General features: G+C 38.3%; 3 protein-coding genes across 3 annotated transcripts; 1 reads left to right on the top strand and 2 right to left on the bottom strand.

The window, feature by feature from the left end:
* Positions 1-482: 482 nt before the first annotated feature.
* LOC129724498 (peptidyl-prolyl cis-trans isomerase 5) lies at positions 483-2,828 on the bottom strand. Its single transcript, XM_055679451.1, has 3 exons — positions 2,631-2,828; positions 1,945-2,069; positions 483-990 (listed from the first exon to the last, which is right to left on the bottom strand). The coding sequence occupies exons 1-3, from the start codon at positions 2,703-2,705 to the stop codon at positions 588-590; spliced, it is 603 nt and encodes a 200-aa protein (XP_055535426.1). The 5' UTR covers positions 2,706-2,828; the 3' UTR covers positions 483-587.
* Positions 2,829-14,702: 11,874 nt separating this feature from the next.
* Positions 14,703-15,559, bottom strand: LOC129722795 (collagenase-like). Its single transcript, XM_055676552.1, has one exon. The coding sequence runs from the start codon at positions 15,527-15,529 to the stop codon at positions 14,750-14,752; it is 780 nt and encodes a 259-aa protein (XP_055532527.1). The 5' UTR covers positions 15,530-15,559; the 3' UTR covers positions 14,703-14,749.
* An 835-nt stretch (positions 15,560-16,394) lies between these two features.
* On the top strand, positions 16,395-17,247 carry LOC129722469 (collagenase-like). The gene has a single exon (XM_055675918.1). It carries the CDS (start codon positions 16,406-16,408, stop codon positions 17,177-17,179), a length of 774 nt encoding a protein of 257 aa, XP_055531893.1. The 5' UTR covers positions 16,395-16,405; the 3' UTR covers positions 17,180-17,247.
* The last annotated feature ends 4,659 nt before the right edge of the window (positions 17,248-21,906 follow it).

Raw genomic sequence — 21,906 nt, 5'->3', positions numbered from 1 at the left:
GAAATTCCAGTTCTCTGACTGTTTTCGCCTCGTGATTTTTGTTTCATTAGAATTACTTGGGTAGGTTGTTGTACATGTTTTTCGTTTTAGCACCGTTCAACTCCACGAAGCGTATCGTTTGTTCGAACTGAAAACGAATAATCGCTAAGCTTGTTAGCGTATATATGATAATATACTATCTAACAAAGCAACGGGTAGCCGAGTTTCCAGTTGTGCACAACAGTCAGGGTACTATTCTAATTAATCATCTAATTAGCCAATGTGTTGAAAAAAATCCAGGATTTACTAGTGCTATTCCTCTTTGTACACGAGTTTTTCCATACGACTTTTGATACTGAACTGATAAATAAACATATGATTCTGACCGTTCTCATCAAACAAAACCTAAACACGAAATATGTGTTGAAACCAGAGGTTTTTCCATTCTGATTTTTTCTAGAGGGAAGTGATATTAACACCAGTCATCGGTAACAATAGCAAAATGTATTAAAATTTGTTCTCGTTTCTTAGATAATTGTTTCCACTACAATCACATTAAATGCCTTCAGGCAATAGCGTTAATCGCGCATAATTACCTACATCACGGTCTAATCTTGAGCGTCGCTTTTCTCCACTGAAAACGGAGCATCGACTGGCAGTGTACCGGAATCGGCGATCACGACGTCCTTGACCGGACGGTCGCGTCCATCGGTGCTGGAGTTCTCGATTTTCCGCACTATGCTCATACCTTCAAGCACCTTGCCAAACACGACGTGACGTCCGTCGAGCCAGCTGGTAGCCTTTACGGTGATAAAGAACTGCGATCCGTTGGTGTCCTTTCCGGCGTTCGCCATCGACAGCCAACCAGCTCCGTAGTGCTTCAGCTTGAAGTTCTCATCGGCGAACCGTTCGCCATAGATCGACCGTCCACCAGTTCCATCACCACGGGTGAAGTCGCCACCCTGGATCATAAAGTCGCGAATGACACGGTGGAATTTACTACCCTTGTATCTGCAAAATTAAATGAAGAGAATATTAGTTAACTTTTGCTTATTGTTTTAAAAGTATTTTCAGATTTCTGTTGGTAGAAGTTTCAGGTTGGGTCTTTACAACCAAGGTTGCATATTCAATTTTAGCGCGCTTTTTCTCCGCGTGCCGATAGCTCGCTCCACAACTACAATTCTGAGAAACGATGTACGACAAGCTTGTAGTCCCTAAGTAGTACTACAAATTTGTCAAATAATGCAATGCTCTAACTATTATGCCTGAAGTGTGAGAGCCCATATTCAACTTGTAGCAATACTTAAGAACTGCAAGTTCATATCATATTTCAAGATTGCACTTGTGAAGCGAATTATCGACACGCGGCCAATTGAGTGGAATTGACACCCCAAAATTGAATATGCAACCTTGATTACAACAATTACCCAAATCACATATGGTCGGCGTGCGACCAGACCGAACCAAGCGCCATTTTTTTGAAAATTTAGTTTCAACACCAGTGGATGTTAAAATTGATAACCTATCTTTTATGAAAAAACGAAATCATTTAAACAATTTATAATGATTGTCTCACTGAAGCTGCACTACTTTAAAATTAACATCAAATAATAAATCAAACCAAACATGATAATCATCTATCTGAAATATTTTGCAAAATTTGCTGACCATACCTATACTTTAAATCAATTATCTTGGGAGGAAAATAAAATTTCAATTTCAATCGGATAAATTACTAATTAACGACAATTGATGATTTGCACTTCTAAACAGTAAGAGAGCAATTAATTTCTCACGGTTGTCATTATTCGTGATCATCGATTTTAATTGCTAAACCTAGTCTTAGTTGATTCGCATTTACCGGAAGAAAGTAGGTAGTAACTCAGCTGATTATTATTATTTCTCTGTTAATACTGCGTTCTAACGGTAAATAAATGCTTTGTTAATAAAAACAATCACACTCACCCTTCTCCCTCTTCCTTTTCGGCCAACTCTTTAAAGTTTTTGGCGGTTTTTGGAACGGTTCCGCCGAACAGTCCAATCACAATGCGCCCTTCCGGTTTACCACCGATTGTTATGTCGAAAAAGACCTGGAAAGTTTACCAAAAAAATTACCATGTGTGCTAATTAAATAAAATGTCTGCTTTAGATGCATATCCCAAAATGTATCACAATACGGGATTTGACGCACAATCCGGCCTATTGTACTACACGGCATCATTTTCATATTTGCTTTGTCACAAAAGATTTATTTTTTGACGCACGAAAGTATGCTGATGTGTAGAACGTAAGCCAACAAAGAGACACGTAATCATAGCCAAGGCGAAGGAGAAGCGAAAGATAACGCGCACAAATCTCCTCCTACATTCAATGGAAATATATAGGTACCTAACTGTACTTCGTCCGGCAATATCAGGTTAATAAACTAAGAACATTTATGCTAAGGTATAGTTACTTGATTGGCTGCATCTTCAATTGGCGTCGGGGTCAGACCGGTTTATTATACTCAATTGTCGCGAACCAGAGCCACAATTGAGTACCCACCTCGCGAAGTAAAATAACCTCAAAAGCCATAATTCAATTTGGCATGATGAATGGACTGCTAAAACCTATTTCTATATTCATATATTTTTGCACGAAAATATACATACCTTATCCGTAACTTTAGGTCCATCCTGGGCGAATGTTCCAACCAGCAGAACACTAAGTAAAACAAACAACTTCATGTTCACTAAATTTGCACACAGTATGGCAAAGTGCAAAAAAAAGAACTGGAACCGAACAACAAAACCCAAACTCCAACCGATCCCGTTGGAACTTTACGCTGGACTGACTGACTGATGCGTTTGTTCTGCTGATTTAAAAAACGGAATGGCTGCCGGCCGGCTGACGTTACAGGCAGGGCTGCCACATTTAAATCTGTGTTTTCCCTTGAAAAAAACTTAGCATCTGTATCTGGAACAAAAATATCTGTAAAAAAAATCTGTATTGTTTAAACATAAAGAACTTTGTATTTTTTAAGTTTTTATGGTACATAAACAAAATTTTTTAGCTTAAAACGTGTGAGGAGTTGAAAATATGTTCAATTTGCTTAATATTTAATGAAATAAAATTTTGAGTGTTTATAAAAATTAATGTCAATTTCGAAAAATCTGTAAATCTGTACTTTTCGACGAAAATCTGTATATCTGTATATTCAGATTCTGTACCGTTTCTTCGGCCAAAAATCTGTAAAATACAGATTAATCTGTACATGTGGCATCCCTGGTTACAGGCAAGCGTCGATTTTATGAACCGAATTCATATAAGAATCTTATAATATTTAATTTGCGTGTCGATATTGGATAAAATATTTTGGAACTAAAAAAGAAGTTATCTAAAAAAAAATTATTTTAATTCGGAGTTTGGTATTTTGGTAATTCCGTTCATTCGACATAGATTTAGGAAGACGTTCACGCCTAAACACTCTAACGATTTGGCATCCGATTTTGAAACACCTAATTACTTTTTATTTTATTTTCTTATTTTTCTTATTTTTTGTATTTTCTCAACTTTTAAATAGAAGCGATAAAATTGCTCTAAGTGGTGTACATTTAGAGTTAGAGCCATTTTAAGGAAGAGTTTGTTCTCAAGACGTTAAAGTTAAATGTTTTAGTTTTTGAGGTAGAATTACGTCCTACGGCAACATTTATAGGGATACAAACTAACCTTGCGGTCGTATCTTATAAACAACCTCTTCAACTATTTTTTCATCTTGTCGATCAGTGTAATTTTTGTAAGCTTTTCGGTTAGGATGTCCATTTAAATTGTTTAAATTCATTAAATTACAAATATTTAAATAAAATCCTTGACCTTCTATCTAAAGTTGCGTTATACCTTAAAATTTCTTTGAGAAAAAAAAATCAAGTCATTTTCGTAATTGAAATTCAACGTTATTTTTTTTAGTGGGAAAAAACTTGTCTATACAACCAACGGTTTCTGAGCTACAATTCTTTGAATAAAACTCATATTAATATCCTTACGCTCTTTTGACGTGGAACTACATCTTTGTTTACTATACTGGGATGCATTCTGTGAAACATCAAATGAAACTGGCAAACGTTGCGTCAGATTTCAAACGTTAATAACAGCATAACCACTTGATGGGTAACAATTTTGTGATATGCTTGTTTTCACTCTAATTTCATTGCTAAGCGGCAAAATTGATAAAAAGTTCCAATGACAAATTTACTTAAGCAATGAACCAATTACATGCAAGCATTCCTAGCACAGACGACGTTAATGGACACCAACCGTTCTCTGTGATATTTTCTGTATCAATATAAAAAAAATTGACAGAGTCTTCCCGTCCCAATAGGTCAATTTATGTTTGCTTCCACGAGCTTAGACTAATATGATGTCTCGAAGGTAAAAGTTTTCCGAAAAGTTTGAAACAATCCCCATTCTTGGACAATTCCTGAACCTGCTGTTAAAACGTAATAAAAACTGATGTCTTGAAAGAAAACATGCTGTAGACGCAAACACATTGATTCTGTCTGCGGACTCTGTATATTTTGTAACAAAAAAATGCCCTAATTACAGTGTTTAGTCCCACGTCATCATTTCATACAACCCTAGGGCTGTATACCTTGTAGTATTTAGAACACTAATCTCGACCCTTTATTTCTCTATTTGTAAAAAATACTCAGTTTACTAAGCCCAATTACGTGTGCAAAGTTTCATTCAAATTGATAATGGTCGATTAAATTTTTGCGTATTTCCAGATCATTGGCGTGATTTTGCTTTTGCACCGTGGAAATTTTTGTCTGGGAACACTTATACTTAGAGACAGTGGTAATTCACGGGAAAAAAGTTGAAAATTCGCGGGGGCAGAACCGATAATATTTAAATTCCACGCTAATTTCACGGCGATATTTTTCTTCAGAAAACAACAAATAAAGTGATTATTTTTAATGAAAACAAGCAACAACTGTTTCATTCAACGAATATATGGCAATTAAAAAGTGGTTTCTCTGTTGGCTGACAAGACGTACCGTTTTGAACAGGGCAGTACGACTTCCTTTTTTCACCATGCTGTACCGTTATTTTTGGGTACTTCTTGAACAATTTTCGAATTTAATCAATGAACACAGAGCCGGCGACAGTCGCAAACCGTTGGGCTGAATCTATTTTCCGACATGGAAAATCAGTTAAGTATTTGTTGAAGTTACTGAGTATATTTTGTACCTTCCCGGTCCTAGACAGTACCACGTCACTGAAAAAGACTTACTATATCGTAAAAGTTTTGTGGACTTACAAGGAATCGCGATTGAGGCCATGAGAGCCATGATAATGTTATGCAAAGCTTCGACCTTTCATATGACTTTCTTCAGTTACTAACAATTTTTCAAAATTATTCTTCCCAACTGTTTCAATTTTCAAACCTTTTGATCCATTTTTCTTCAAAAAAATCTGAGGCTGCTCATTGGCTCATTTGCTAATGTTGTGTCAAATTATGATCACGTCCATAGGCGTCAACTTCGTGGGGGGGCAAGGCACTGTTTGCGACCCCCTCCCTTTCCATTTTTTCCCCGAGGGGCACCTATCATTTTGCTCCCTCAATAATTCTATAAAGTTGGCGTCTCTTTTTACGTTTTCTTGAAAGTTTTATTTGTTATTTTCAAACTTTACAACCCTCACGCCTTTTTGCAAAATTGTGGTTTATGATAGTTACTATCGAAACTGCCATTCCAATCACTTATCGTCAAGACGCATCGCACGCAAAATTTTTAAACAATATATTACTAGAAACAAATAAATCAGATTTTTTCGTAGTTCTTTTGGAACATGCTGCACATTCTGAAATTTCATTATGCGGGTCAATAATCGCCAAAACCTACACTTAAAATGGATCCAGCAGACGAACCGCTCGAAGAAATGTCAATCCAGGCTAATAGAATCAAATGATTAACATAGAATGTTGCGGTTTTTAATCAATTTTGCGGCATTTCGCGAGATCTTGTATTTCAAATCTCCGCTGAAACGCGAATTACAGACAACTAACAAGCAAAATGCAAACAACTTGTACGTCAGATTTATCGTATACCAGCATACGAGAGTGAACGCGATAGACTGTATAGATACGATTAACGAAGGCATCCTGTCGCGTTCGCTCTAGTTGACTGGTATACGATTAATCTGGCGTGAACGTTATCTGCATTTTGCTTGCAAGTTGTCTGTAATTCGCGTTTCAGATGAAATCAGCAATAAGTGGCCGATGTTGAATTTCGCAGAATTTCCTGCTTTCGTGAAATCACGATTTACCACTGTCCCTACTTATACTGAATGGTATTTTTCTGTTTCACGCTGTATCCCAAATATCGGAAGTGGTCAATTTGGAACTCGGATGACGTTTGAAGTCGATTTACGGGTTCTGGGTTGCTAATAACTCCTATATCGGGCAAAGAAGTAGCCAGAACTAACCAGGATATGACTTAGCGGAAAACAAGCCTTTCAAAATTCTAGAAGCAAAAAATAGTTTGTTTATTAGAATGAATGACTAGGACTAGGATAATTTTTCAAAAATGTATGGAAAAAGGACTGGTCATTGAACCAAATCACTAAAACTCTGCACTAATGTCAAGATTTTGAGGAGCTGGGGGAGGGTCTGTCGCTCTTCCCTGATCTTTCTTAACTGATGTGTTAAGGTAAATTGAGCGTAGAGTAGTGCGGAACAAGAATGTGTTAAAAATGTTCGTGCTACGCTGTTTTTGTACAGGGAATACCATATATGTATTATCTGGAAGTAATAAACACCAGAAATGCTCGAAATAGCAGGGCAGAGGCACGGATGGAATCCCAAAGCGAGACGAGTAAAGTACGACATCGAAAGGACAGATTTTTGTTGAGCCTGGTTGAAGAAAGATAACTTCAATTCGTATTACATACTTTACAAGTCATTACTACTCGTAGCATAACACGATTATAGCTTCCAGCTTAGAAAAATTGAGTTCATTCTTCTTCACTCGAAAGTTTTCAAAATCTAGATGTTCTCAAAGAACCACAACGAACAGCCATTACCAAGATACTCACGAATGATGAATTCTCTAGTGCGAGCTTTTGACCCGTATGTGGAGTAAAGGTTCGCATTTGAGATTTTTTCCCAAAACATCTAATTGTCAGACTACGAAAAAAAAATTGAAAAATTCTCGTAATATTTTTCAGAAGTTTATGTACCACTTGGCTTATCACTCTGCAGGATAGGGTAGCCAGTTAGTAATGCCATACAAGTGCCACTTCGATACAAGTGTCAACTTCTACACAAGTACAATATTGTACACAAGATATATTTTGATTCTTGATTTAAGCAAGCTCTGACTACATATAAGTCAACTGAACTAACCACCAAATTTTTTAAATACTGAACAAAATCAATAATAACCATCGATAATATTACTTGCGATGCGATCAATGCACAGTGGTACGAGAGCTTAAAAACGTGAACTTAATTCATTTGCTCTCCAAATAATGGTTTTATTGACATACTATCTTCCGAAGATATCTAGTATATAAAAAGGCTCAAATCATGACAAAAAAATTTAGTTCGAAACTCAACCGCTAGTGGCACTGCAAAATCTAACTTTTTAGCCTTACGTTTTAGAGAAATGGTGTCTTCAGTTATAGATAAAGTTATTACAAATAGATATAGTTATTACAAAAAACTTTGTCGAAGACACTTTTCTTTTAACTCTTCTTGTTTTGGATATATAACGTCTCTTATTAGACTTGTTTTTAAAATTAGTTTTTCTTGAATATACAAAAAACTGTAACATTTAGAAGGTAATAATGTTCAACATATATTTGTATATCATTGAAACACACATTTTTGTAGAAGACACAAAATAGATAGCTTCCACACAGATCGAGTTATTGCCAAAAAATGTTAAAAAAGCATCAACTTTTGTACACACCAAGAGCACTAAATAGCAAAAACTAGCAGACGAAACCTGCATAGAATGAAATATTATCAGAATCACTCTACGAAATCACTTTGATCGTTTGTCCTTTTCAGTATCTTCATTGCCTAAGTTTTGTTTTAAAAACAGCCTTACTCAACGTTTTCGATGACAATACACGTCAAACGTTGGCCAGGTTACTGATCACTGCATACTTTTTCCTAATTAAAAGTGTTGTATCATCTATTACATTGTTCTAGTAATTAAATTATATTTTTATGTTTTAATTTTGCTAAAATAAATGTATAAAAAATATAAAGATGAAAAATCATCATCAGAATTAGCATTATCCTCCTAATAAACATCTAGCCTGTATTTTGCATCACCGCAAAGCTCATTAGGTGGCTTGTCTCGCAAACTGCTAATAACTGGATCTGTTGATTCCAGAAAACGGTGTAGTAAACCAATATTCAAAGCTGTTCTAGAATACATTTTGGTGTGGTCTAATCTGTATCTCTGAAGGTAATAATTATTTTTCGTTTTCAAATATTTCAGCAAGTTCACCATACCTCTTGATGACTTTGTTCCGGCTTTTATGTGCCTCCTCGGATAGCCAATGGGCCAATAGGGACTAGGAAATGCCTACTAGATTCACAGTACTAAAAAAATATCGATACAGTGAGATCGATTCTTTGCGTGAAATTGTCCAATGCTATTACTAGTTCAAGTTTATGACATATTCGCCCTGCAATTGCACTATGAACTGTCTTTTTGAATTTCATATCAGGCAATGCAGATACAGTAAGTTTCCGTTTTTGGCAACAAAATTTTAAATTTTAGTTGCCAAAACCGGAACCGTGCAAAAAACGGAAACCTTTTTCGCCATTAATATATTCAATTTGAGTCTTCAAAATTATTATAAAAATTTATTTATTTATGTGATTCAATAGGTTTTTAACAAAATCCGTCGTATATAGCGTACAGTGATAACAAATTCCAAATCACATCACTTGTACAACAACGTCTGTGACGTCAAACTCTCTGTTCCATTTGAAAGCAACGGGGTAGAAACGACGGCTGGTTTTAGATTGCCAGACCTGTTATCTACGACAGTGCGTTGTTTACAGTTGAAGTCAAATACGCTAAAGTCCTTTCAACGCGGGGGATACATACCACGTAAAAGAGAGCCGTGTAGTTCGGAATCCGTGTAAAAAAAACGCGTAAATTCCGGAACCCGCGTAAAAACACCGCGTAAATAAAAGGAATCCGCGTAGAAAAAAAACGCGCATATTCGGGAAGCCACGTAAAAAACCGCGTAAAAAGCGACCTTAGTGTACACGGTAAATTTCAATTACCCATTAATGAGAGAAATTTCGCCCATTTTTGAAAGAGTTGCACGACTTTTTATTGAGTAAATATTTTACCCATTTGATGAGTAACAGCTACCAATAAGCCTTTTGACGAGTTTTTAATTAAATTTCAAAATTTAAATTTAGCTCTTTGTGATATACAGGGACAGTCAAAATAAGAGGAAAGCAAAATTTTTATGAAATTTGAAATGCTGTAGCTTTGCCAAATATTATTCGATTTAAATAATTCGAACACCATTGAACTGGAAAACTTTTGAAGTTTCATTTACAAATATGGCCTAGGTCACCCGATGTAGGAAATATTTCTGAGTTCCGGTTGGCATGTCTAACCGGTTAATTTTTGAAATAATTTGGTAATAGATTACCTGATGAAAATAGTTATTTGCATCATTGGCATAGATGACAAAACCATTTCTGAAGCAAATGGTTCATCAAGATCCGAAATTGGCCAAGAACTCATTGGGAAATGGTTATTTTTCATCCGGAAGTCCTCAGAGGAACCTGTAGTAGGAGTCATATTCATTTTTGCATCAGCGTGTGACACCTCTATTTGCAGGAATTTTCATCAGGAATCATCCAAAAGATATATTTTTCCATACAGACTGCGTTGGCCACTACCGGAACGATCCGTATGCCCCGTTTGTAGTGGAACATTGACATTTTTGCATCAAATAGAGCGTGCGACACCTCTATCTTCAGGGTTTTTCATTAGGAATCTTCCAAACGACATTTTTCTGAATATAGGCTGCATTGGCCACTTTCGGAACAACCTAGATGAAACCGCAGTGGGAGAATTTACATTTTTGCATCAAATTCATTATATTCAAAAACGCAAATGCCCCTACTCCCAGTTCTTTCAAAGTATCCGGATCGTTATTCCTGATAAAAAATCATGAAGGCAGGATTAGAATTAGAGTTTCGGTAGTGGCCAATGCAGTTTGTATTCATAAATATGTCTTTTGAGTGTTTCCTGACGATAAATGCTAAAGATAGAGGTGTCGCATGCTATGTTTTGATGTAGAAATGTAATTTCTCCCACTAGAGTTCCTCTGGGGCATTTAGGTTGTTCCGGAAGTGGCCAATAAAGCCTATATTAAAAACTATGTCCTTTGAAAGATTCCTGATGAAAAATCCTTGAGATAGAGGTGTCACACGCTATATTTAATGCAAAAATGTAAATGTTTCCTACTACAGGTTCCTCTGAGGACTTCCGGATGAAAAATAGCCATTTCTTGACCGATTCCGGATCTTGATGAACTATTCGCTTCAGAAATGGTTTTGTCATCTATGCCAATGATGCAAGTAACTATTTTCATCAGGTAACCCATTACCAAATTCATCCAAAAATTAGCAGGTTTGACATGCATACCGGAACTCAAGAATATTTAATACATCCAGTGACCTAGGTCACATAATGAAACTTTAGAAGTTTTCCAGTTCAATGGTGTTCGAATTATTGAAATCGAATAATGTGTGGCAAAGCTACAGCATTTCAAATTTCATCAAAATCTTGCCTATCCTACTTATTTTTAAATCCCCTGTATCATTCTAGGGAAACTGCATTTAGTCACGCTGAACAAATCCATAAATAAACGCGCAACCAACTTAATCGACCATTTTTTATTTGGCTAAACTTTGCATAGACGTTTTCATAGGCAAAGGATGCCTTTTTGTGCCTATTTGTTTAATTTTTTGGAACACAACTAATTTTTGAGAAGCTATTGGAAAATGCCGTTTTGGAAAGATATTAGTGATTACAAATATTTTTAAGGTTACAAAAAAAAATTTTTTTTGAGTATTTTTAATTCGGGAAGACAAAATTATTATGCCGAAGACGTCATACAGATCTAACAAACCGTTTTGGCCCTAAAAATATTTTTAACTATGTACTATAAAATGTTGCCAAAAACGAAACCCTTTTGTTGCCAAAATCGGAGTGTGCCAAAAACGGAGCATGCCAAAAACGGAACATGCCAAAACCGGAAACCTACTGTATATAAAAAGGCTCAAATTATGACAAAAAGTTTTAGTTCGAAACTCAACCGCTAGTGGCGCTGCGAAATCTAACTTTTTAGCCTTACGTTTTAGAGAAATGGTGTCTTGAGCAAAGTTATAGATAAAGTTATTACAAAAAACTTTGTTGAAGACACTTTTCTTCTAACTCTTCTTGTTTTGGATATATAACGTCTCTTATTAGACTTGTTTTTAAAATTAGTTTTTCTCGAATATACAAAAAACTGTAACATTTAGGAGGTAACAATGTTCGTCATATATTTGTATATCATTAAAACACACAACTTTGTAGAAGACACAAAACAGATAGCTTCCACACAAACCAAGTTATTGCCAAAAAATGTTAAAAAAGCATCATTTTTTGTACACACCAAGAACACTAAATAGCAAAAACTAGCAGACGAAACCTGCATAGAATGAAATATTATTATAATCACTCTACGAAATCACTTTGATCGTTTGTCTCCTTTAGTACAGTAGGTTTCCGTTTTTGGCATGTTCCGTTTTTGGCATGCTCCGTTTTTGGCACACTCCGATTTTGGCAACAAAAGGGTTCCGTTTTTGGCAACATTTTATAGTACATAGTTACAAATATTTTTAGGGCCAAAACGGTTTGTTTGATCTGTATGACGTCTTCGGCATAATAATTTTGTCTTCCCGAATTAAAAATACTCAAAAAAAAAATTTTTTTTTGTAACCTTTAAAATATTTGTAATCACTAATATCTATCCAAAACGGCATTTTCCAATAGCTTCTCAAAAATTAGTTGTGTTCCAAAAAATTAAACAAATAGGCACAAAAAGGCATCCTTCGCCTATAAAAACGTCTAGGCAAAGTTTCAGCCAAATAATAAATGGTCGATTAAGTTGGTTGCACGTTTATTTACGGATTTGTTCAGCGTGATTAAATGCAGTTTCCCTAGAATGATACAGGGGATTTAAAAATAAGTAGGATGGGTAAGATTTTGATGAAATTTGAAATGCTGTAGCTTTGCCACACATTATTCGATTTCAATAATTCGAACACCATTGAACTGGAAAACTTCTAAAGTTTCATTATGTGACCTAGGTCACTGGATGTATTAAATATTCTTTAGTTCCGGTAGGCATGTCAAACCTGCTAATTTTTGGATGAATTTGGTAATGGGTTACCTGATAAAAATAGTTATTTGCATCATTGGCATAGATGACAAAACCATTTCTGAAGCGAATAGTTCATCAAGATCCGGAATCAGTCAAGAAATGGCTATTTTTCATCCGGAAGTCCTCAGAGGAACCTGTAGTAGGAAACATTTACATTTTTGCATCAAATATAGCGTGTGACACCTCTATCTCAAGGATTTTTCATCAGGAATCTTTCAAAGGACATAGTTTTGAATATAGGCTTTATTGGCAACTTCCGGAACAACCTAAATGCCCCAGAGGAACTCTAGTGGGAGAAATTACATTTCTACATCAAAACATAGCATGCGACACCTCTATCTTTAGCATTTATCGTCAGGAATCACTCAAAAGACATATTTATGAATACAAACTGCATTGGCCACTACCGGAACTCTAATTCTAATCCTGTCTTCATGATTTTTTATCAGGAATAACGATTCGGATACTTTGAAAGAACTGGGAGTAGGGGCATTTGCGTTTTTGAATATAATGAATTTGATGCAAAAATGTAAATTCTTCCACTGCGGTTTCATCTAGGTTGTTCCGAAAGTGGCCAATGCAGCCTATATTCAGAAAAATGTCGTTTGGAAGATTCCTAATGAAAAACCCTGAAGATAGAGGTGTCGCACGCTCTATTTGATGCGAAAATGTCAATGTTCCACTACAAACGGGGCATACGGATCGTTCCGGTAGTGGCCAACGCAGTCTGTATGGAAAAATATATCTTTTGGATGATTCCTGATGAAAATTCCTGCAAATAGAGGTGTCACACGCTGATGCAAAAATGAATATGACTCCTACTACAGGTTCCTCTGAGGACTTCCGGATGAAAAATAACCATTTCCCAATGAGTTCTTGGCCAATTTCGGATCTTGATGAACCATTTGCTTCAGAAATGGTTTTGTCATCTATGCCAATGATGTAAATAACTATTTTCATCAGGTAATCTATTACCAAATTATTTCAAAAATTAACAGGTTTGACATGCCAACCGGAACTCAGAAATATTTCCTACATCGGGTGACCTAGGCCATATTTGTAAATGAAACTTCAAAAGTTTTCCAGTTCAATGGTGTTCGAATTATTAAAATCGAATAATATTTGGCAAAGCTACAGCATTTCAAATTTCATCAAAATTTTGCTTTTCCTCTTATTTTGACTGTCCCTGTATATCACAAAGAGCTAAATTAAAATTTTGAAATTTAATTAAAAATTCATCAAAAGACTTATTGGTAGCTGTTACTCATCAAATGGGTAAAATATTCACTCAATAAAAAGTCGTGCAACTCTTTCAAAAAATGGGCGAAATTTCTCTCATTAATGGGTAATTGAAATTTACCGTGTACACTAAGGTCGCTTTTTACGCGGTTTTTTACGTGGCTTCCCGAATATGCGCGTTTTTTTCTACGCGGATTCCTTTTATTTACGCGGTGTTTTTACGCGGGTTCCGGAATTTACACGGTATCCCCCGCGTTGAAAGCGACTTGAGCGTATTTGACTTCAACTGTAAACAACGCACTGTCGTAGATAACAGGTCTGGCAATCTAAAACCAGCCGTCGTTTCTCCCCACTCGCTTTTAAATGGAACAGAGAGTTTGACCGCACAGACGTTGTTGTACAAGTGATGTGATTTGGAATTTGTTATTACTGTACGCTATATACGACGGATTTTGTTAAAAACCTATTGAATCACATAAATAAATAAACTTTCATAATAATTTTGAAGACTCAAATTGAATATATTAATGGCAAAAAAGGTTTCCGTTTTTGGCACGGTTCCGGTTTTGGCAACTTAAATTTAAAATTTTGTTGCCAAAAACGGAAACTTACTGTACTCAATATCTTCGGAAGATAGTATGTCAATGAAACCATTATTTGGAGAGCAAATAAATTAAGTTCACGTTTTTGAGCTCTCGTACCACTGTGCAATGACATTTCAAGGGCAATTCGGGCTAAAGTCGGCAGCAAATAACAAAAGTTTCATCAAGAGTTTGCGCAAAAGTGCATCGAACCCAAAAGTTCGCGCGAATCGCAACTAAAATATTTTATAAAGTTACATAAATTTGACAGGAATTGTATAAACTGTTCAGATACAATTGAAAATCTTGTCTATGAGGACTTGTGATATTGATATTAATGAAAAGCTACAGTTGACTTGGGCCTTAGTGTATCCAACCCATGATTAGAAACATTTAGTATCATCCATTTTTCAAATAGACACAACTCATACAATATCGATCAGCTCAGAGAGAAATCTTCAAATATGTGACTCAATCGTGTTTAAATTGAATTAAACGTTTGTCTTTTCCTTTATCCAATCCCTAAATTCCGTGACACGTGCATACACCACCGGTAGTCCCCTTTCACAACCCCATAGAGTACCGAAACTCACAACTCCTACCAGGGTGCGATCTTGCTCCAGCACGAGTGGACCGCCGGAATCCCCGTGGCATGCCGATTCTCGATTCACTCCCCGAGCACAGACGTTGCTTGTTTTGATCGCCGCCGGTCCATACACCAGCATGCATTCAGTGTTGCTGATCACAGTCAACGGAGCGTACTGAAGCTTCTGTGCTACTCCACCGTTGTCCTTCTGTTGGCCAAACCCACTTACTAGAACGTGCTGTTGAGCATAACTGTCTTTTCCTGTTGGCAATTTCACCGGTTGGATTCGATCCGTAAAAGTTACTTTTGAAGGTAGCTTAATAACCGCTACATCGTTGGTAGCCGATCCAGCCTGATAGTCTTCGTGGCGAATGAACTCGGTTGATGACAGCGTCAAACGACCGCTATCGTTAGTGTTGTTCTTCAGTTCAACCGCTCCCAGGGTAACTTCGAATGATTCCGCACCCTGTACACAGTGTCCGGCTGTAAGTACCCACTCAGCGCTCAGTAAACTTCCTCCACATAGCGCCCCTTTCCCATTGGCCAGACGAATGAGCACCAAGGCTTGGTATGGAAACTGGCCAAGTTCAGCATCTTTACCGTTAACGACGCGTGTTTCATCGTCTGCGGATGTAATCGTCATCAGAAATGACGCCAACAAGAAAAAGTACACCGTTTTCTGCATCTTTTTTCAACCGACTTTACGGGGTACAAATTGAATATTAGACTGTCGAAGGTACGCCGAATTTTCAACATTTTATTCAAGCTCAGCGCTCCCCTCTGCGTTCTGATTATCGCAACTCACGCTGGGTTGTTTGTTTGACGGATCCATTAAGTGTTGCTCCAGTGATATATATTCAAAAAGCGCAGACATGAATGAAATTTAAATGATAAACCTTCCATTGCAACATTATTGTTCTGCTACTACTATCGATTACTGTAGTTTTTCGCGTTCGACAGACACTTCTCGTAGTTAGTACATATTTCTACCCTAATTATAGGTTGGTTCTAATTTGCTTCTACACAATAAATGAGTCGTTTTTTTTTGTTTTAATATTTGTAGAAGTTGTATAAAAAAAGCAATAATAAAAGATGGCAAGCTTCAGAAAAGCACATAAAACAACTGTATTACATAAGAGCCTTCAAATGCCACAAATAACCTATCTCTCGTTGATTTGGTAATTCATTTTTTGTATGGTTGATCCTCAACCCTTTATTATAATATCACAGACTGGGACGTTTCCGTTCTAGTAACATAACGCGTCTTAAAGTTCATTGACGACAAAACACTGTCAATTCGCGTGTCACTGTGCCGATTAGCGGCTCTTCTTGTTTGAAGTAGGGGATTTCTTGTCTCGAGTATTGAGTGTTTTCTTTGTTAAAGCAACAAATAAGATTAAGACGGCATATTATACAGATCTTCTTGCACACTTATCAGTCTAATCGATAAGATTGATAAATTATTTGTTCAACCCTTTTCACGGAAGCTACACTTCAACTGTATTCGAAGTAGTATAAAAGTAATAGATGGATTTCACCAAAGCATAGTCATCTCCATACAATGATTCGATTCAGTCTAGTTGCGCTTTTATTCGCGGTTGCGGTTTCCGCTTTTCCCACCGAGAAGGACGCTCGTGTTGTTAATGGACAACCTGCTGCTGTAGGCCAGTTTCCGTACCAAGTACTCCTGAAGGTTCAACTTCCGCAGGGGCGGGCCTTATGCGGAGGAAGCTTGCTTAGTGACCAGTGGGTTTTAACGGCAGGTCACTGCACACAGGGTGCCACATCATTCGAGGTTACGCTAGGTGCCGTAGACCTGAATGATACCGAAAATGACGGTCGTGTCGTAGTGACTGCTACGGAATACGTTCGACATGAGAAGTTCAATCCACTGTTCGCCACCAATGATGTCGCCGTTGTGAAACTTCCCAAGCCAGTGGAATTGAACGATCGAGTTCAACCGGTGAAATTACCCACGGGTACCGACAGTTATACGGATCAAAAGGTAGTTGTCAGTGGCTGGGGACTGCAGAAGAATGGTGGAGAAGTAGCCGAAAAATTGCAGTATGCTCCTCTGAAGGTGATTAGCAACAGCCAGTGTACGAAGACCTACAACCCGTTGGTAGTGAAGAAGACCACGCTGTGCGCCCAGGGAGACGACAAGCAGTCACCTTGCAACGGAGATTCTGGTGGACCGTTAGTACTGGAAAACGAACGTGTTCTGGTTGGAGTTGTCAGTTTTGGACATGCAACTGGATGTGAACGCGGCTTCCCGGGTGCGTTTGCTCGCGTTACGTCGTTCGTTAGCTGGATTAAAAAGCATACCGGACTGTGAACGTTTGAAGACTTGCTAGTGTGACATGCAAAAGTTATAAATAACACAATAAATCATCATTGCATTTAGATGAAGTTTTTTTTCTTGGACCTGACTAGATGACGGGATGATGTCCAGAGACCTGCAAACGACCTTGTTGGCCATTTTGAACATCAGAATGACGACTTCCGGTTTCTAAAAATGAGTTTCCGGAATTGGGATTAGGCCCAGAGACCCAAAATCAACTCTAGACGCCATTTTGAAATTCAAGATGGCGACTTCCGGTTTTTGGAAAACAGCTAAAATTGACCAGATTCCTCCTCATATGAGTAGTTTCGGAACTAAAATGATATCCAGAGACCTGAAAACGACCCCAGAGGTCATTTTGAATTAAAAAATGTCAACTTTGGGTTTTAAGAAATGAACCAAAAATGACTACAGGGTGACAAAAAAGTCCGGTCACACAGGAAAATCTCAATATTTCAAAGAATAAGAAGAAAATCTGAATCTGGCTTTCATAGCTTTATTCAGTAACTCATAAAGATACTTCACAGACGATATCTCGGAATTACACCTTTCTCTGATCGAACCAGCTTCAGAAAGTCGTCGCAAGCGGTGCTCACGTGCTCCATCGGCATCTCGTCCCAGATTTTCGTGATAACTCGCTTGAATTGCTCCAAATTTGTTATTTTATAGTCGTTCAGCTTCGCCATCATGTATCCCCATACGAAATAATCCAGTGTATTCAGATCCGGAGACGACGGAGGCCATTCATTCTTCGAAATGAAATCGGTCAAGTTTTCCTCACACCACACCTGAACAACTTTTGCGGTGTGGGATGGGGCGTCATCTTGCTGGAAGTAGTAGTAATCGTCCTCAAACAATAGTCCAGCTTGAGGCAGAACATTTTTATTCTAAACCGTGTCCAGGTAGTACGCTGCGTTGATTTTGACCCCTTTATCGATAAAAATAAGAGGCAGTTAACCTCTCTTGCAAATGGCTCCCCAAACCATCACTGACGTCTTATTTTGGAACCGGGAAACGTTCAGCTTGTCCGCAGGAGCTTGCTGGAGGCTCACACTCCAAACTCGATCATTTTGGCGATTGACTGTTTGCTCCAAAACGAACAGCTTCTAGTCCGAAAAAATAATCTCGTCATCTGCGCGCCAACCGAGCAACTCCCGCGACCGCTGGTACCTCTTGTTCTTTGTAGCTTTGGTAACCCCATGAACCACCTGTTTTTTGTACGGTGTAAGTCTTAAATCCTTGCGCAGAAGCAGGCGGATTGATTCTCGATTCGTTTTAAGGTTCCTGGCCAGCTTCCGTGCAGATTGGGCGGGATTCCGGCGAATCCGGTCTCGTATAATCTTTACACGCCATTTTTAAATTAAAGGTGGAGACTTCCGGTTCATCTTGTGTCGTTTGGAGGTCACGGATAACATCCCGATTCCGGAAATACCTATCTTGAGTGGTGTTCGACCATTTTTCATCGCTCCTAGAAACCGGGAGTCGCCATTTTGATGTTCAAAATGGTCGCTAGGGTCGTTTTCGGGTATCTAGACACCATTTCAACTCTGAAAGTACTCATATAAAGTGATATTTCTTTTCCCAAAAACCGGAAGTCACCATCGCAAATTTCCAAATGGCGTCTAGAGTTGATTTCCGGTCTCTGGGCATCATCCCCATTTCGGAAATTTCTATTTCTATTTATTTATTCATTTGTTTATCATCAGACCGGTCTCCATCAATGCTGAGTGAGGAAAAGCTCACTTGAGGTGGTCGCAAGGACCTTCCTCGAATGTGCACAAAAACTCTCACCATCTTATAGTATACAACACATAATAAAAACTAAAAAATAACAATACACTAAGGTCGCTTTTTACGCGGTTTTTTTACGCGGATTCCGGAATTTACGCGGTTCTTTTTTACGCGGATTCCGGAATTTACGCGGTTTTTTACACGGATTCCGGAATTTATGCGGTTTTTTTTACGCGGCACGTATCCCTCGCGTAAAAAGCTGAATGATTAAAACAAATTATTAGAAAGTAATCTACGGCGATACACGAATGAAGATTCATCAAAATCGAACAATTCGCTGAATTCGTTGAATTGGCGAATCTTAGATGTGATTGGAGAGTTTGCAGCGTACTGTGTTGATTGCAATCCCACCTCTAGCATAACTCTGGGTCGTAGCGTTCTGGATGGTGCATAGAACCCGATTTCTGCTAAAAGGTCAGGAGCATCAAGTTCAGCAGTTACCAACTTGCAGACAAATACGGCTTGTGACACTCGATGGCGTTGATCCAGAGTTTTTATGCCCAACAGGCGGCAGCGGTCTTCGTGAGGAGGCAAATTCAGTTGATCATTCCAAGCAAGATTCCGCAAAGCATACCGAACAAATTTACGTTGGACACTTTCTAGTCTGTTTATCCAAACTGCTTGATATGTCCACCAAACAATACTGGCGAATTCCAACGTTGAACGAACAAGGGCACAGTACAGCGCTTTAAAGCAGAGCGGGTCCGCAAATTCACGAGCGATTTTAAAAATAAAACCGAGCTGACGATTTGCTTTGTCAATAGTAGCAGTGAATTGGGGTTTGAACGAGAGTTTTTCATCCAGTATTACACCAAGATCTTTCACTTGTTCAACTCTTTTTAGTTTTATACCAGCCATCACGATATCGTAGGACACAGCATTTCTTGTACGATGGTAGCTAATAACATAGCATTTCTCAATACTCAAAAACAAGCTGTTTCGAAAGCATCAGTCACTGAACAAGTTTAATAAGTTTTGCAACTCCTTGCAGTCCTCATTGCACCTGCGACTGAGAATATTTTCAAGTCGTCAGCAAAACACATTTTTCCTCCGGAATTGAGCAGCAGTGCCGCATCGTTAATAATTATGGAAAATAACACAGTGCAGCCAAGTTTCTCTAACTTGGATAAGAGAATGGAATAATTGACCGTGTCAAACGCGGCTTTCAAGTCAGTATACACTGTATCAACTTGAGATTTAGAGCCAATATTGTTAATACAAAATGATACGAATTTCACGAGATTGGTTTCCACCGAACGACCTCGAAAAAATCTATGTTGTTCTTTGCATATATAACTGCGACACGCAGCGAAGAAATCAATACTCATATTCGATAATATTTGGCCGATTATGGTTCTCTTCCAGAAACCGGTAGTCGCCATTTTGGAATTAAAAATTACCTCTGTGATCTTTCTCAGGTATCCGGACATCGTCCCAATTCTGAAACTACTCATATGAGGTGGTTTTTGGTTTATTTCCCGGAAACCGGAAGTTGCCATCTCAAATTTTAAAATGGCGTCTGGAGTTGATTATCGGTCTCTTCGATGGTATTTGGTCAATTTTGGTTCTTTCCCAGATATCGGAATTCGCCATTTTAGAATGCAAAATGGCGTCGGGGGTCGTTTTACGGTCTCTAGATATCATTCCGGTTCTGAAAATTATTTTCCGACTTCTTCCAAAGTGTCTATAGTACATCGTCCCCTGCGATACGTCCCGAATGCTTCCAGAGTGTAAATTCGTATGACATAAGTCTACCAGAAATAAGGTTTTCGATTGGAGAGGTTCGAAAAGCACTGGAAAATGTCGACACCACAAAAGGCGCTGGGGCGGACGGGCTTCCGCCTCTACTTCTCAAAAATTGCGCAGCATCACTGGCTCATCCTGTTTCATGCCTCTTCAACTTATCGCTCTCTTCGAAGGTCTTCCCAACGGTCTGGAAAACTGCACGCATTGTACCGATTCTCAAAACTGGCAATATTCACCACGTCAACAATTATCGTGGCATATCAATACTATGCTCACTTGCGAAGATATTCGAGTCGCTAGTTCATGTCGTGCTATATAGAGTAGCACGACCGCTTATATCAGAATACCAACACGGGTTTGTGCAACAAAGGTCCACAACCTCCAACCTGATGTGTTATACAAACGCACTATTTCCTGAAATTGAGAACAGAAAACAAGTCGATGCTGTCTATGTCGATTTCTCTAAGGCTTTTGATATTGTACCACACGATTATGCCATCGAAAAACTTAAACGTATGGGGTTTCCAGAGCACATCACCGAATGGCTACACTCATACCTCACTACCCGTAAAGCCTCAGTCTGCGTGAACTCCGTGTGTTCCAAAGAGTTCGTCCTCACGTCTGGTGTCCCACAGGGAAGCGTACTGGGTCCGCTTATATTTGTCTTGTTTGTAAACGACATATGCACTAGACTGAAGTCCCAGAAGCAGATGTTTGCTGATGACCTCAAATTCTATAGAGTAGTATCGGCACCTCTGGACTGTCTGGCTTTGCAAGACGACATCAACGAACTTTCGCTATGGTGTTCACAAAATGGCATGAAAATGAACGCAGCGAAGTGCAAAATTGTCTCATTCACAAGACGCTCTGACTCTGTAAACCATACATATTACATCGATGGTAACGTCCTGGAGCGGGTCACTTCTGTTCGCGATCTAGGAGTCACAATAGACTCTAAACTCCGATTTCATGATCATGTCTCAATCATTGCAGCCAAAGCGTTTGCAGTGCTCGGACTCATTCGAAGGCAGTCGCGCCATTTCACTGATGTATACACTCTAAAAACCCTCTTCTGTGCATTGGTTCGGAGCATTCTTGAGTATGCAGTTCAAGTCTGGGCACCATACCAACTAGCGCACGCCGTGAAATTAGAGCGGATACAAAAGCAGTTCATTCGGTATGCT

Source organism: Wyeomyia smithii, chromosome 2 (assembly GCF_029784165.1).
Source record: "Wyeomyia smithii strain HCP4-BCI-WySm-NY-G18 chromosome 2, ASM2978416v1, whole genome shotgun sequence".
NCBI lineage: Eukaryota > Metazoa > Arthropoda > Insecta > Diptera > Culicidae > Wyeomyia > Wyeomyia smithii.
This window is presented reverse-complemented; position numbering and strand designations above follow the sequence as displayed.